Source organism: Ursus arctos, unplaced genomic scaffold (assembly GCF_023065955.2).
Source record: "Ursus arctos isolate Adak ecotype North America unplaced genomic scaffold, UrsArc2.0 scaffold_31, whole genome shotgun sequence".
In the NCBI taxonomy this organism is placed as follows: Eukaryota; Metazoa; Chordata; class Mammalia; order Carnivora; family Ursidae; genus Ursus; species Ursus arctos.
The window spans coordinates 328,030-341,799 of NW_026622997.1; the positions used below are offsets into that span (position 1 = coordinate 328,030).

Genomic DNA, 13,770 nt, shown 5'->3' on the forward strand with positions numbered 1-13,770 from the left:
AAGACAGTTTTCCTTAATGCTATTATCAGGTCGGTCATAATTTGCTTCATAGGAAAGGATGGAATATTAACCTAATCATGTCTAGCTGTTCCTGTATGAAAATTCTAGCTAATCTCTGTGTCTCCAATTCTGTACACCTTCTCTCTCACATCCTTGCTCCCTGGGTGTGTCGTTTGATGTATCTGTTACATCCATTGTCCGTCATTGTCTGTATATATACAACAAGCATCTTTCCAATTTCTTTGCTTCTCACAGTACGTGCATTGATGGCCTGTGTATTTCATCTTCAGGTAATTTGATATACAGTTCAAATCTGTTTTGGTACTGGATGGTACTGTGTACCCTATGTTTCCATATTTCCTTTCAACGCCTTTAATGTTTTCATGGCTATGGGTTTTGTGTTTCTGTCTACCTAACAAGTCAACTTATTTTATTTTGTATTTTGCATAATTTTATCCTTGTCTGTCGTTACTCTCTATATAAGTCCAGTGTCCAAATGCCCATTTTGCTCAGTTTGTTACTTTTCCATTGGTTATGCGATCTGATTTTCCTCCTGTAGGGATAGAACAGGAATGTCAAAGAAAGGTGACTCGCAGTTAAGAAGGAATGAAAGGGACAAATTCTAGCCATCCCGCAGGTTTTATCTTGCTGGGCTTTTCTGACCAGCCCCAGCTGGAGACGGTCCTCCTCCTGGTTGTGTCTGTCATGTATGTTCTGACACTGGTGGGGAACACAGCGATCATACTGGTCTCCTACTTGAACCCCAAGCTCCACACGCCCATGTACTTCTTCCTCTCCAATCTCTCCTTCCTGGACCTCTGCTTCACCACCAGCATCGTCCCACAGATGCTGTGGAATCTCCAGGGCCCCGTGAAGAGCATCAGCTACGCCGGGTGTGTGACCCAGCTCTACGTTGCGTTGGGGCTGGGCTCCACGGAGTGCGTCCTCCTGACTGTGATGGCCTACGACCGCTTCAATGCCATCTGCCGACCCCTGCACTACGGCGTGATCATGCACCCAAAGCTTCTCCGGCACCTTGCAGCCATGGCCTGGGTCAGTGGTTTTGTGGGGTCCATGGTTCAGACCATCCTCATTTTCCGGTTGCCTCTCTGCAGCCACCACAGAGTGGACGACTTTATGTGCGAGGTCCCCGCCCTGATTAAAATCGCCTGTGTGAACACAGCCTTCCTGGAGCATGAGCTCTCCGTAGCCAGTGTCCTCTACGTGGTTATCCCCCTGGGGCTCATTCTGGTCTCCTACGGCTGCATCGCGGGGGGTGTGCTGAGGATGAGGTCCGCGGAAGGCAGGAGGAGAGCATTTGCGACCTGCGGGTCCCACCTCCTTGTGGTGATTTTGTTCTTCGGGACTCTAATTTCTGTCTACATCCAACCCAGGAGCAGCTACCCAGAGAACCACAGTAAATTCCTCACCCTCTTCTATACCGTAGTGACACCCTCGCTTAACCCTCTGATTTACACCCTGAGAAACAAAGAGGTTAAGTGGGCTCTGAGGAGATTGCTGCTGCCAGACCCCCGTCAGGGGGAAATGTGAAACATACTCATGCAATCCCCCAGGGACCGGGGACTTTTATCATCTAATTATTGCTTCTCATCGAATTTATAAGGATCACAGCTTAATCTCCTAAATAAAATAGGTGTGAATTTTCCTTTCAATGGCATCCTGAAATTACTATTCTGAGCCCTTCTTATCCTCCTTGTGAAAACCGTCATGCCCCTCTTTCTGGCTATTTTGTAAAGATTCTATGAATCAATCAACAAATGTTTAGAGACATGTGCCTACTTATCTGAATTATACTTTTGCATAAATCCTGGAGTTATTGCCGTAGTAATTCAGGAAGGCTGCGCCCGAACAGTCATGACAAATCTGGGGTCTCATCACAGAAGTAAATCTTCCAGCTCCTGGAGGGAGCGCTCCGGTCACAGCTGGGTCAGTCTGGGTCTACCTGAGGACAGGGGTCTGCAGCAGGTGCTCCGTCTGTAGCCTGAGTGCAAGGGCCCCACAGCTACCTGACAGTGAGCCTTCCGGACGGTATTGTTGACTCCTGTGCGCGCAGAAGAGCATCTGGGATGACGTACACTCAGGGGTCCTTCTGAGCTCTCCCACCCGCAGAGCAAGCCACCAAGGAAATGGGCCGCGAGCCTCTGCTTCTCTGTTACGCATCTCTTGTCACCCCAGAGTCGCTCCCAGTTTCCTTTGATCGACCCTTTGGCGCTCTATCTGAATCTGAGACAAATATGCAAACACGTTTTAAGCACTGCCATTAAATCTGAATATTTATGTCTCACAAAAGTAAGCAGATTTATTTAGAAATAAAAATGATTGTCTTTGTCACATACAATATTCCCTCTGATCGGTATTATAACCGCCTAGAATTTATAAAATTGTTTTGTTTATATTGAATATAAAGTTTTTACCTGTTCTCATGACATACTTGAAAACGTTGGTAATTTTTAAAATTTGAAAATATTGGCTTTGTTTTCCCTACTTCACAGTAGTTATTGATTTATAAAATAATATCAAAATCCTTATTGGCTTTAATTCTAGAGCCTGTGTAGACATACTTGCCACATGTTATTGTTTTGTAAGTGTGGTTTTGTAAATAATGAATGCTTTCAATGGACAGTAATCCTGAGGAATCATTTCAATATGGATAGATAACTCTAGCAGACTTTAGTAGTTGAGTGGAATGTTTAAAACAAAAGCCACGTTGTAGAAGAAAAACACGACCTGTCAAGAAGACATTGATCAGGCACCTTAGGGTGTGGTCTGTACAAACAAGCGCTTGTATTTCTCTGCTCGTGAGATAGAATGTGACTGACATTTGATGGGATTTTGATTAACTGGGGTCCTATTGAAATAAAATTTTGTCATTGAAGATTGGGGCCAAAAAATATCTAACCAGCAATATGATTATCCAAATCATTTAAAATCTTATAATTTCAAATAGGCAATAAATGAAAAAACTAATAAAAATGATATCCTCACGTCCACCCTAAGATGAAAAATTTTATTATTTTCCATATATTCTCTACATTTTTAGCAGTTGTACCTAGAGGTATGATTATTAGTTTGTCCTTTTCCAAAAATATTTAAAGAAAAACTATATAAAATTAATGTTTTAAATTTACAAAAATAATATCAAACTCTATGCATCACTTACACTAGTTTAAGACTATTCACAAAGGTGTTGAGATTGCTTAATTATATGCATGTATCTCATTGTATTTAGTTCAGAATATTTATAGTGTTTCAAATTGTTTATTTACAGCAGTTCTGCTGTAATCATCCTTGTGTATATATTATAGTTTTTGTACAGCTTCATGCAAGTGATTCTGTGTGGTTCTAACTCCCTGTGGAATCCTTCTGTGAAAGGGTGTGCCCATTGAAAACTGCAAAAATTAGTTGAGACTGCAAGATTTTTCTGCCGGGTCTCCATAGTGCTTTGACTCCCACCAATATGGAATGAGAAACTCATTGTTCCTCCTCCATTCAACAAGGGATGTCGGCAGCTTTGATCCTTCAAAATGTTACCAAACGAAAATCCTGAAAGTAAATGTCTCAACTTGCAACTACTGAAAAGACTGCGTTGTTTTCCTCCTATTACAACCTATTGTGTAGTTACTGTGTCAGCAGATTCTCTGACTTGAAATTATACCTGTGTTCCTGGAATAAGCTGTATTTGTCTGTGATATATTGGTTTTAGAATATGCCTTTGATATTTAGGATAATCTTTTAAGAATTATTGTAAAATTATGTGTAACACAAAACTGTATTTGGTATATAATGGAGATTGGCCAAGAATATAATTTTCTAATGTCATCTGTGCTCTGTTTTACACATCAAAGTTAGACTAGTTTCATGAAACGAGAGACTTTCTATTCTTACTAACTTTGGAAGAGATTAAATATGCCTGGAGTTAATGCTTCTTTGGGTTTTCTAGAAGTCCCATAAAACAGATCGAACTTTGTGATGCTGGGGGTACATTGTTGGACGTTTATGATCCTAAGCTCATTTAGAAAAAAATATTGTTTTATTCAAGCTTTTTCTTTCTTGGTTGAATTTATATTTTTCTCCAGAAAATTACCCATTGCATTTAGATTTTTAAGTTATTAGCTTAACATTCTCCCAGAAATAATGTCTTGTGGCATTAAATCTCTATTATACTCTGTGTCGCTTTCCATCTTAATATTTACTCATGTAAAGAGCTAGAGGTTTATTACTTTATTAGTGTAATCCAACAATCAGCTTGGTTTTTTTATTGATCGACTCTATTTAATTTGCTGTACGAGTGTCCTACTTCATTCATTTCTTTTATCTTCACTGTCTCCCTTACTCTATTTTCTTTGTGGTTATTTGTTCTTTCCTTATCTTCGTCACTGGACTGCTTAGTCTGTGTTCTTCCAACCGCCCTTATTTCCCAATAAATGCGTTTAACTCTATAAACTCCCTTGGAGTCCTGTTGCAACCCACACATTTTTATGCATATTTTGGGGCAAGTTTAGTTATAAATGCTCTGTCAATTTAATTTCTATTGACTCTGTAACTTGAAATTATTTAGGAACGTGGTGTGTAGAATCCACACTCGTGGGATGTTCGACTATGATTTTGTGAATGATATCTGGTTTTTGGCTATTATATTGCTACTGATTTCTTAGCTTACTCTATGTGATCAGTGAATATAATCTGAGAAAAATCCTTTAAAATTACTGGTTTGTCATTTTCATGGGTAGGTCTGAAAGATTTGGCGCTGTGTATCCTGGGGGTTGGAAATCACTCAAAATCATTTCATGGAGAAAACAACTTTGCTGGTAAAAGCACTAACTTCCTTCAGCCCGTCACAGATGAAGGGTGTATCTGGAATGTCGGAGGCGCCACTCCAAGAGCAGCACGCTAATGTATTGCTAACAGGCATGAAAGTGAGGAAAGCGTCGTCATAAAACTATTTGATTAATTATAAAAATATAATTGCAGTAGAAGCAAAGGCAAGCAAGAAATGAGACAAATAGAAAGCACAGAGAAAAACAGTAGCTCCAGCAATTATATAAAGTATGTGTATATAAATGAAATGGCCTAAACGGTCCAAATAAACACAAACATTCTCATAGTACATTTTTTTGGAGACTAGGATAAAAACTACCCTTGAGGGTGCAGCGTAAAGGATACACAAGGACATATCCTAGACAGCGGCCAAAAGAAAGCCGGCACAGTCAGGTTCATAGCAGACAAAAGAGTTTAAGGGAAGAACTACTACCAGGAATAAGGAGGAAGTTTCTTAAAATATTTAATCAACTTGGAAATCATAATACTCCTGGACCGACATACATCCTGTAACATAGCCTCACAATGTGAAGCAGAATCTGACAAACAGCAAGGGCTCTAGAGAATTCCGCAGCCGGAGTGGACAAGTCATTGGTAGGAAAGACACAGGCACCTGAGTGAGGGAGTATGCAGGAAGCACGAATAACAGGGCAAAATCCGCTCGTAAACGCAGAGAGAACACTACAGTAACAAGCCCGCGGTCGGTCCTCAGGCGCCCACAGAGCATCGGGGCAGGCTGCTCACGTCGTGGATAACAAAGCAGGTCTGAGCACATCCCCAAAGTTAAATGCAGACAAGCGTTGTATCTGAGAAAAGTGAAATCAAGGTAAAATCAGTAACACGTAACGGTCGAAGTGAGTGTTCATGTGTGAACATTTCAGGCGTAGTAAACGGAGGGGGGAGAAGGTAAGATAAACCAGGGACACAGCAAGTGAACATTAACAATTATCCACATCACGCCAATTTTGTTTCAAATAGTTCCTCCCACAGTTTTGTTGCTGTAACTTTTAGAAGTAAACCCCAGGCACCGTATCAGCGCAAAGGTAAATAATGCAGAAATAGAAGGAGCAACGTTTCCGTATTATAACCCATCAGCCCTGTTTATATTTTCTCAGCTGTCTGAAACATGTCCGTTCAGCTTTGGTTTGCTCCAATCAGGATCTGAAACAGTTGCACAGCTTGCGTTTTGCTGGTATGTTTGTTACAAGCAGAGGTTCCTGTAAGGGCAGGTGCCTAGCGTCTGAGCTCTCCGTCCAAGCACTGAGCTCCTAGGCACAGCCCCTAGGCAGTGTGTCAGTGAGGGGCTGCTGGGCTTCCATTAACCCTTGTTGCACCAACAGGCCGCAGGTCGGCTTTGGCCCTCTGCTGACAATTGGCAAACCAAGCCCTGGGTGGCCATTCTGTAAGGAGACAGGCTGACCTAGAGAGGCTGATGATGTCTTGTGATTCTGTAACTTGGTATAGAAAATAACTCTAAGAGTTACAAGATTAATAAATTCCTTTTCTAACTCTCTCTGTCTATATATCCTTATTGTTCAGCCCTGGGCCACCTGGCTTTTATCTTCTGCTGGCTCAACCATTATTGAATCAAATAAACTTTTTAGCACATTCTAAAAATCTGTTTGTTCGAGCATTCTGCTCTAAGGCAACATGCTGGTGACTGGATTCTTATGTAAAGAAGAGGTGAACAGTAATGTGTGTTCTGTAAAGGTAATAGGCATATGTATTTAGGTTTTCTTTGGGATTACTCTTAAATATAAATCAGAAGTTACTGTTTATATCATATATGCTGATGAAAGCCAAAGGAGAGGCTTTCAAAAAAGAAAAAGAACAAACAAACTGGAGGCTTCAGAGGGGAGGGGGTGGGGAATGGGATGGGCTGGTGATGGGTATTAAGGAGGGCACGTATTGCATGGTGCACTGGGTGTTATACGCAACTAATGAATCATCGAACTTTACATCAAGAACTGGGGATGTGCTGTATGGTGACTAACATAATATAATAAAAAAATATTATTTAAAAAAAAAAAGCAAAAGAAAACCACCCCTCCGAGAAAATCTCACACGTTAGAAAGAAGCCTGAGCACCAGGGCCGTCCCTTCCCAACAGAGACATTCTGTGGTCTTTTCACTGTCATTTATCTTGAGAAAAGGGATGCAGGGAATCAGAATTAATGGAATAAGCTTTCCTGCAGCTTGTGGCCGAGAACCACGGGATCCTGCACCAGACCGTCTGTACCCGATGCTGGTCCTTGCAGACTCCTGGGGGCGAGCGGCTCCAGCCTCTCTTCCTTGGTCTCCACGTGTGTAGAATGAGAGCAATAGTACACGGGTGGCTTTTGAGGTCAATCATTCGACAAACATTGAAGGAGCTTGAGCTGCCCTTTTATATATTCAGAATCCGGTAAATGGTGCTGGTCGTATGGTCGGTGCTGCTGTCAGAGCTCGTGCTGAGGAGAGCCGACTCCAAGCCTCTTGGAAACCAAAGGGCTCAGGGTTTGAAGATCAAAGTTAGCAAAGAATTTCTCACTGTTATTGACATTCAGCAGTATTTAATAGTGAAAATATGGAGGCTAAGTTAATTCATGACAACGTAGATATTTAAAGCAAAGGTTAAATGTTCAAGAAGACGCATTTTAGTACTTTTTATATTTATTATTATTATTGTGTTTATATAATGCATCACTAGTTTTTGATTTTTTAAAGTATTTTCAGCTGCTTTCAAAATAGTATGTATGTTTTAAATGGCTAACAGACACATGAAAAAATGTTCAAAATCATTAGCCATCAGGGAAATTCAAATCAAAACCACACTAAGATACCATCTTACGCCAGTTAGAATGGCAAAAATAGACAAGGCAAGAAACAACAAATGTTGGAGAGGATGTGGAGAAAGGGGATCCCTCCTACATTGTTGGTGGAAATGCAGGTTGGTGCAGCCACTCTGGAAAACACTGTGGAGGTCCCTTAAAAAGTTAAAAATTGAGCTACCCTATGACCCAGCCATTGCACTACTGGGTATTTACCCCAAAGATACAGACGTAGTGAAGAGAAGGGCCATATGCACTCCAATGTTCATAGCAGCATTGTCCACAATAGCTAAATCGTGGAAGGAGCCGAGATGCCCTTCAACAGATGACTGGATTAAGAAGATGTGGTCCATATATACGATGGAATATTACTCAGCCATCAGAAAGAACGATTTCTCAACATTTGCTGCAACATGGACGGCACTGGAGGAGATAATGCTAAGTGAAATAAGTCAAGCAGAGAAAGACAATTATCATATGATTTCTCTCATCTGTGGAACATAAGAACTAGGATGATCAGTAGGAGAAGGAAGGGATAAAGAAAGGGGGGGTAATCAGAAGGGGGAATGAAGCATGAGAGAGTATGGACTCTGAGAAACAAACTGAGGGCTTCAGAGGGGAGTGGGTGGGGGAATGGGATAGACCGGTGATGGGTAGTGAGGAGGGCACGTATTGCATGGTGCACTGGGTGTTATACGCAACTAATGAATCATTGAGCCTTACATCGGAAACCGGGGATGTACTGTATGGTGACTAACGTAATATAACAAAAAAACATTAAAAAAATAGTATATATGTTTTGACAACATAATCTGTCATGAGAAGGGACGTGAGTGTGTGTGTGTGATTAGCAGAAGATAAAAGTCTAAAATAAACCAAATATGAACATTGGTTATTCCTGCGTGGGAGAAATATAAATGAATTAATTTTTAATTTTTATATTTTATACATTTTATACACTGGTTCTGAAAAGCATGTATTATATTTGTTTTAATAAAATTGTCCATAATTAAATATTTTAATATTTATATTATGCATAAATTACATGTTTGAACGAATTGGCCAGTTTTGGTAAAATAGGGATCTCTGGCAAAGCACACATCTTGGTCCTTATGAGCACCACTAATACCTTCCGATAGAATTATCACATTCTTTGATCTTTTCCAGCTAACTGAGCTTTAGATCTCAAGTGAAACTCCGTGTCTATACAGGTGCAATGTGCTGACTTGATACACATTTGTATTGTGAAGGGATGAGCACAATCAAGTGACTGACACACCCCTCACCTCACGGCGACTGTGTGTGTGGTGAGGACACTTGGGATCGACCCTCTCAGCGCTCGTCGTGGGCACAATACAGCGTTGCTAACTAGGGGACCGGGCTGTCCATCACTCCCAGGACTAGTCATCGTACACAGACCTCCGCTCTGTCCTATTCCAGCTACTACAGGAGTAGTTACCAACCCCTCCTACATCTCAGCACCTCCCCGAGTACGAGGAGCGCACAGCCCCAGCCATGGCTCTCCAGATGCCTGCAGCTCATTTCTCTGATTTCCAAACCCGTGGAGTCAGAATTCATTTGCACATATGCACATTTTGTAAATTACTAACAAGATTTTAAATTCTCTATGTTAATCATTTTTAGTTCATTTTTCTCCTTTCCTCCTTGAATTAAATCTGATTTTCTTTTTAAAAACAGTTTCACCATGGAGACTCTTGATAACAATTTCCCACTTTTTTCTTTTAAGATTCTGCAACAAATACCTCTGACATGTGTTTGCTTTTTCTTTTTTTTTGCATGTTTATATGTTTTTATAGAACACGCAACTCACAGAAAGAATTAATTCTATGTCATGTAATAATAGTTAAGGTTGAAGTGTTTAAAACATTTTTTATGGAAGGAAATAATGTGCTTCATGGAGTTTTAGGGACTTGAGAGTCATGTGGGACGGACATATGTGGGAACACTTCCCCAGAGACCAGGGCAGAGTCAGATGGGACCCTCAGGGCCTAGAAAATGCCTAAGGGTACAGAATGAGAATTTGCCAGACTGCTGAGACATAATCTGGCAATCTATAGAGTAAGCCTGGACTGACGTATTTTGGAAAACCATCTAGTGCTGGACTCACCTATTAAAATTCTTTGGTAGCCAACTTCCTTCCAGAATTTGGCCATCAGAAGTCTGACTGTGAGTACAGAGGTGTCTCCAAAATTACAGCTACTATTATGAAAGAAGGTCCTTGGGAAACAGGTTGCAGAGAGCATTGACTTTGTTCCTTTCTTTACTCTTGGGCTGTGATGCATCTTTTCAAAGAGCAGACTTGCACGGTCCTCTGAGATCTACCCACGAGTCAAAAGTTTTTTCTTACCCAGGGTTCTCTGGAGAGCTGCCTTGACCTCCTTGTTCCGTAGACTGTAGATGATGGGATTGAGCGTGGATGTCAGCACTGTGTAGAACAGAGCTAGGAGTTTATCTATTCCCGGGGAATGGCTGGCCTTGGGTCTCAAGTAGGTGACAGACCCGGAGCCGTAGAAGAGCGTCACTACAAGCAGGTGGGAAGAACAGGTGGAAAGAGCTTTTTGGCGGCCTTCAGGTGAGGGCATGATCAGCACGGCAGCTAGGACTCTGCCATAGGAAGCAACGATTAGGAAAAACGGGCTGGAAATGCAAAGAACGGCTGCAACAAAGACCGCAGCCTCATTATGGGATGTATCGCCACAGGCAAGAGCCAGGATAGGGGGGAGGTCACAGAAGAAGTGGTCTATTTCACAGGGGCCGCAGAAGTTCAAGGAGAAAATATAGCTGGTCTGGCCCAAGCCTACCATGCAACCCACTCCCCAGGAAACGACTGCCAGCTGGGCACACACCCCATGGCTCATTCGCCTGGCATAGTGGAGGGGGGAGCAGATGGCCACGTAGCGGTCAAAGGCCATGGCTGCCAAAAGACAGCACTCGCTGATACCAAAAAATGTGAAGAAGAACATCTGCGTAGCGCACCCCTCCCGGGAGATCCCCCGGGCCTCACTCACAAGGCTCTGCAGCATCTTGGGTATGACCGAGCAGGTGTAGCCGATCTCCAAGAGAGACAGGTTGGCCAGGAAGAAGTACATGGGCGTGTGGAGGGCCGGGTTGGTCCGGATGGCAAGGGCTATGAGGGCGTTGCCCGTGAGGGATGCTGAAAACATGAGTAGGATGAGGGTGAATAAAAGGGAACACTGTTCGGGGACCTCAGAGAACTTGGCGAAGGCAAAGTGCTTGACAGACGGGCTGTTGTCCTGCCACAGGGAGCAGGTGAGGTTCATGACCTGGGGAAGAGGACGGTGTCATTCGGTTATACACGCAAATCCCTGTATGGCTTTTAATGAGCTCGAGTGACTCAGAGACACACGTTTCTTACCTGCAGTTCTAAAGTTCAAAAGATTTGGAAACGGCGCTCGTCCTCATGCCTTTACAAACCAAATCCTGTTCTGTGTCCACAAAGCCAGCTGATTCATTCAAAAATACACCTAGTCACCAAGCATAAAATTGAAATAAAATTAACTTCATCCCAATCCTGTCTTCATTTCTTCCATTAATCAGTCATCAAATACTTCCAGACAAAGGTCCTCTCATACCCGTCCTTTTCTGTGTCACCGAATTCTTCATTCACTCATTCAGCAAGCGTTTTTTTTTGAGCACAGAGTATTCTGCACCTACTACTTTAGGTCCTGAGATTTAACAATGAAAAAAAACACACCATTTCTTCCCAAATGGAACTTATTTAGTGAAAGAAAGCAGAAATCAAATGGGCATTCAACGTATAAAGAATTGCTGTAATGCAAAGCATTAAAGCCGGGTGTGTCCTGGGGACTGGGTGTTGGAAGGGGGCTTGGGGCATGGAGCAGCAAGAGCCCAAGTGTGAGGTCCCTCTCACCCACTCACACCACGTCTACACTGCACGCCGAGTTCACTGCTCAAGGTGACAAACTTCTTTACCTTTCATACTTCTCATCTGCCAGCCTTTCCCCATCAAAGGGTTCTTTGCTAAATGGGAATTACCACTGCCTTTATGTTAAAATTCAAATGTCTTCATGTAATTCTTGCAAATCCACGCATTGGCTCACTGCCTATTGATAGGAACTTTGATCTTGCCCCTTAACCAAAGGACCTCATGTACAGTATACGCACTACACACACACTAGGGGCCTTAGCGTGTGCCTTGCTTGCACGGATTTTTCTCTGTGTGCTCATTTTCTGCCTCGCCCCGGTACTATGCGTGGGCATGCCCCTCCGTGTGTTCCCACCTCTTGGTAACCTCCACGAGAGCACTCACACCACTCCAAGGACAGCCAGTCGCTCCTTTCTTCCTGAGCATAGCCCAGACACAGACATGGAGAGCAGAAAGGTATTTTTCTTTCCTTGCCACGACACCCACCACACTCACCAGTGAATAAGTTCTCCTGTAATGAGGAAAAGCTGGAACGCTAAGCTTCTCTCCGGCTGCCCAAACAGCTGCCCGTGGGTGCCGAGTCTATGTTCTGTAGATAATTGTGATAAAGCTCATCTCCCTCAAATGTCCCAAATGTGACACTTATTTATCTCTCAACCTAATACCTATTGATTCCTAACAAAACATCCCTCGTTCTTTTTGTGGGTGCACTGCCGTTTGGCTTGCTCTTTTGAAATGTCGCCAAGCGAGATTCTAAAGAATGTTTGCTCCGGACTCTATGTGTTCGTAGCGTGACTTGAGGCCGTGTTCACACTACGTTCATGCAGAGCACATCGCCGTCTATCACACAGCACCTGTTGACGCAAGTGTGTAAACACAAAGGTACGCTCTTGGAGGTTCCAAGTCCCTATGAATAGACAACTGTTCAGGTGCATTCACAAAAACATGTGTACAAAAATGTACATTTTTGTATCTACACATCCGTCTGTACACCCACACACAGAAACACACACATTCAAATCCATACTGAGGAGCATAGGCCCTGTTTTTGCCATAATGCAATGACATTCTCAGAGCCCATGGAGCAAAGCGGGGTTTCTTTGCCCTTACATAAAAAAAAAAACAAGGAATAATTTGGAGGTACTCTATCTGGGATCAAACCCTAACATCTAATGCTGAGTCAAAATTAACATTACTTAAACCATCTGTGTCCTCAATTTTCCCATTTATAAGAGGAGGTGATAGTGGTATGTCCCTAATGGGGTTGCTATGAGGTTATAGTGAGTCAATGCCCATAGAAGCACTTACAAAAGGGGTTCAGTCCTCAGTAAGTATTGGCCGTAGTCGTGCCTGCGTCCACATGTCTGTCAGCACAGATTCATCTTCATAGACTCCCTCTTGTGGAATTTTTTATCCCAATCCCTAATCATCCCTCCTGATTCATTATCTTCATCCCCCTTTCATGTTTGCTCTGCACCTGCCATGATGGAGAGAAGAACAGCAGAAAATACACCCATACATTCGTACACACACACACACACACACACACACACACACACACCTACAAATGCCACCTGCACGTTGTGTCCTGGGAGAAATGGTTGTGTTATGGATCATTTTTCTTTCCTGCTTTGGGTATCCACCGAGCCATGCAAAAGAGTGCCCAAAGCTAAGGATGGGAACAAGCAGACCAGTTGAAAACTGGGAAACATGAAATAACCACTCTGCATAATGACAGGAGTCCCAATGCATGTGATTATTGGGACAGTTGCTCAGACGTCAGATAGTCTATTTTAATGTATCTATATGCATATTAAAGCATTTGTAACCATTTTCCTTACATTGTAATTAATTTTAATATGTACAGTTCCCGTGAAGTTAGACAATTCAGGTAAGGCTGAAGCAAAGAAAAGAGATCATGGTTACTTTTTTTTTTTTTAAAGATTTTATTTATTTATTTGACAGAGATAGAGACAGCCAGCGAGAGAGGGAACACAAGCAGGGGGAGTGGGAGAGGAAGAAGCAGGCTCATAGCGGAGGAGCCTGATGTGGGGCTCGATCCCATAACGCCGGGATCACGCCCTGAGCCGAAGGCAGACGCTTAACCGCTGTGCCACCCAGGTGCCCCACTTTTTTTTTTTTTTTTTTTTGCCACAAGATTATCTTAATCATCCTGACTCTACAATAGTCAGAT

At 42.6% G+C, this 13,770-nt stretch overlaps 2 protein-coding genes across 2 annotated transcripts; one reads left to right on the forward strand and one right to left on the reverse strand.

Annotated features, from left to right (window-relative positions):
- The first annotated feature begins 606 nt into the window (after positions 1–606).
- Positions 607–1,551, forward strand: LOC113248864 (olfactory receptor 2G3-like). The gene has a single exon (XM_026490475.1). It carries the CDS (start codon positions 607–609, stop codon positions 1,549–1,551), a length of 945 nt encoding a protein of 314 aa, XP_026346260.1.
- An 8,436-nt stretch (positions 1,552–9,987) lies between these two features.
- Positions 9,988–10,950, reverse strand: LOC113248863 (olfactory receptor 10C1-like). Its single transcript, XM_026490474.1, has one exon. The coding sequence runs from the start codon at positions 10,948–10,950 to the stop codon at positions 9,988–9,990; it is 963 nt and encodes a 320-aa protein (XP_026346259.1).
- Positions 10,951–13,770: the final 2,820 nt, after the last annotated feature.

Coding starts and splice junctions, on each gene's coding strand:
- LOC113248864 (XM_026490475.1), top strand. CDS start 607: ATGAAAGGGACAAATTCTAGCCATCCCGCAGGTTTTATCTTGCTGGGC.
- LOC113248863 (XM_026490474.1), bottom strand. CDS start 10,950: ATGAACCTCACCTGCTCCCTGTGGCAGGACAACAGCCCGTCTGTCAAG.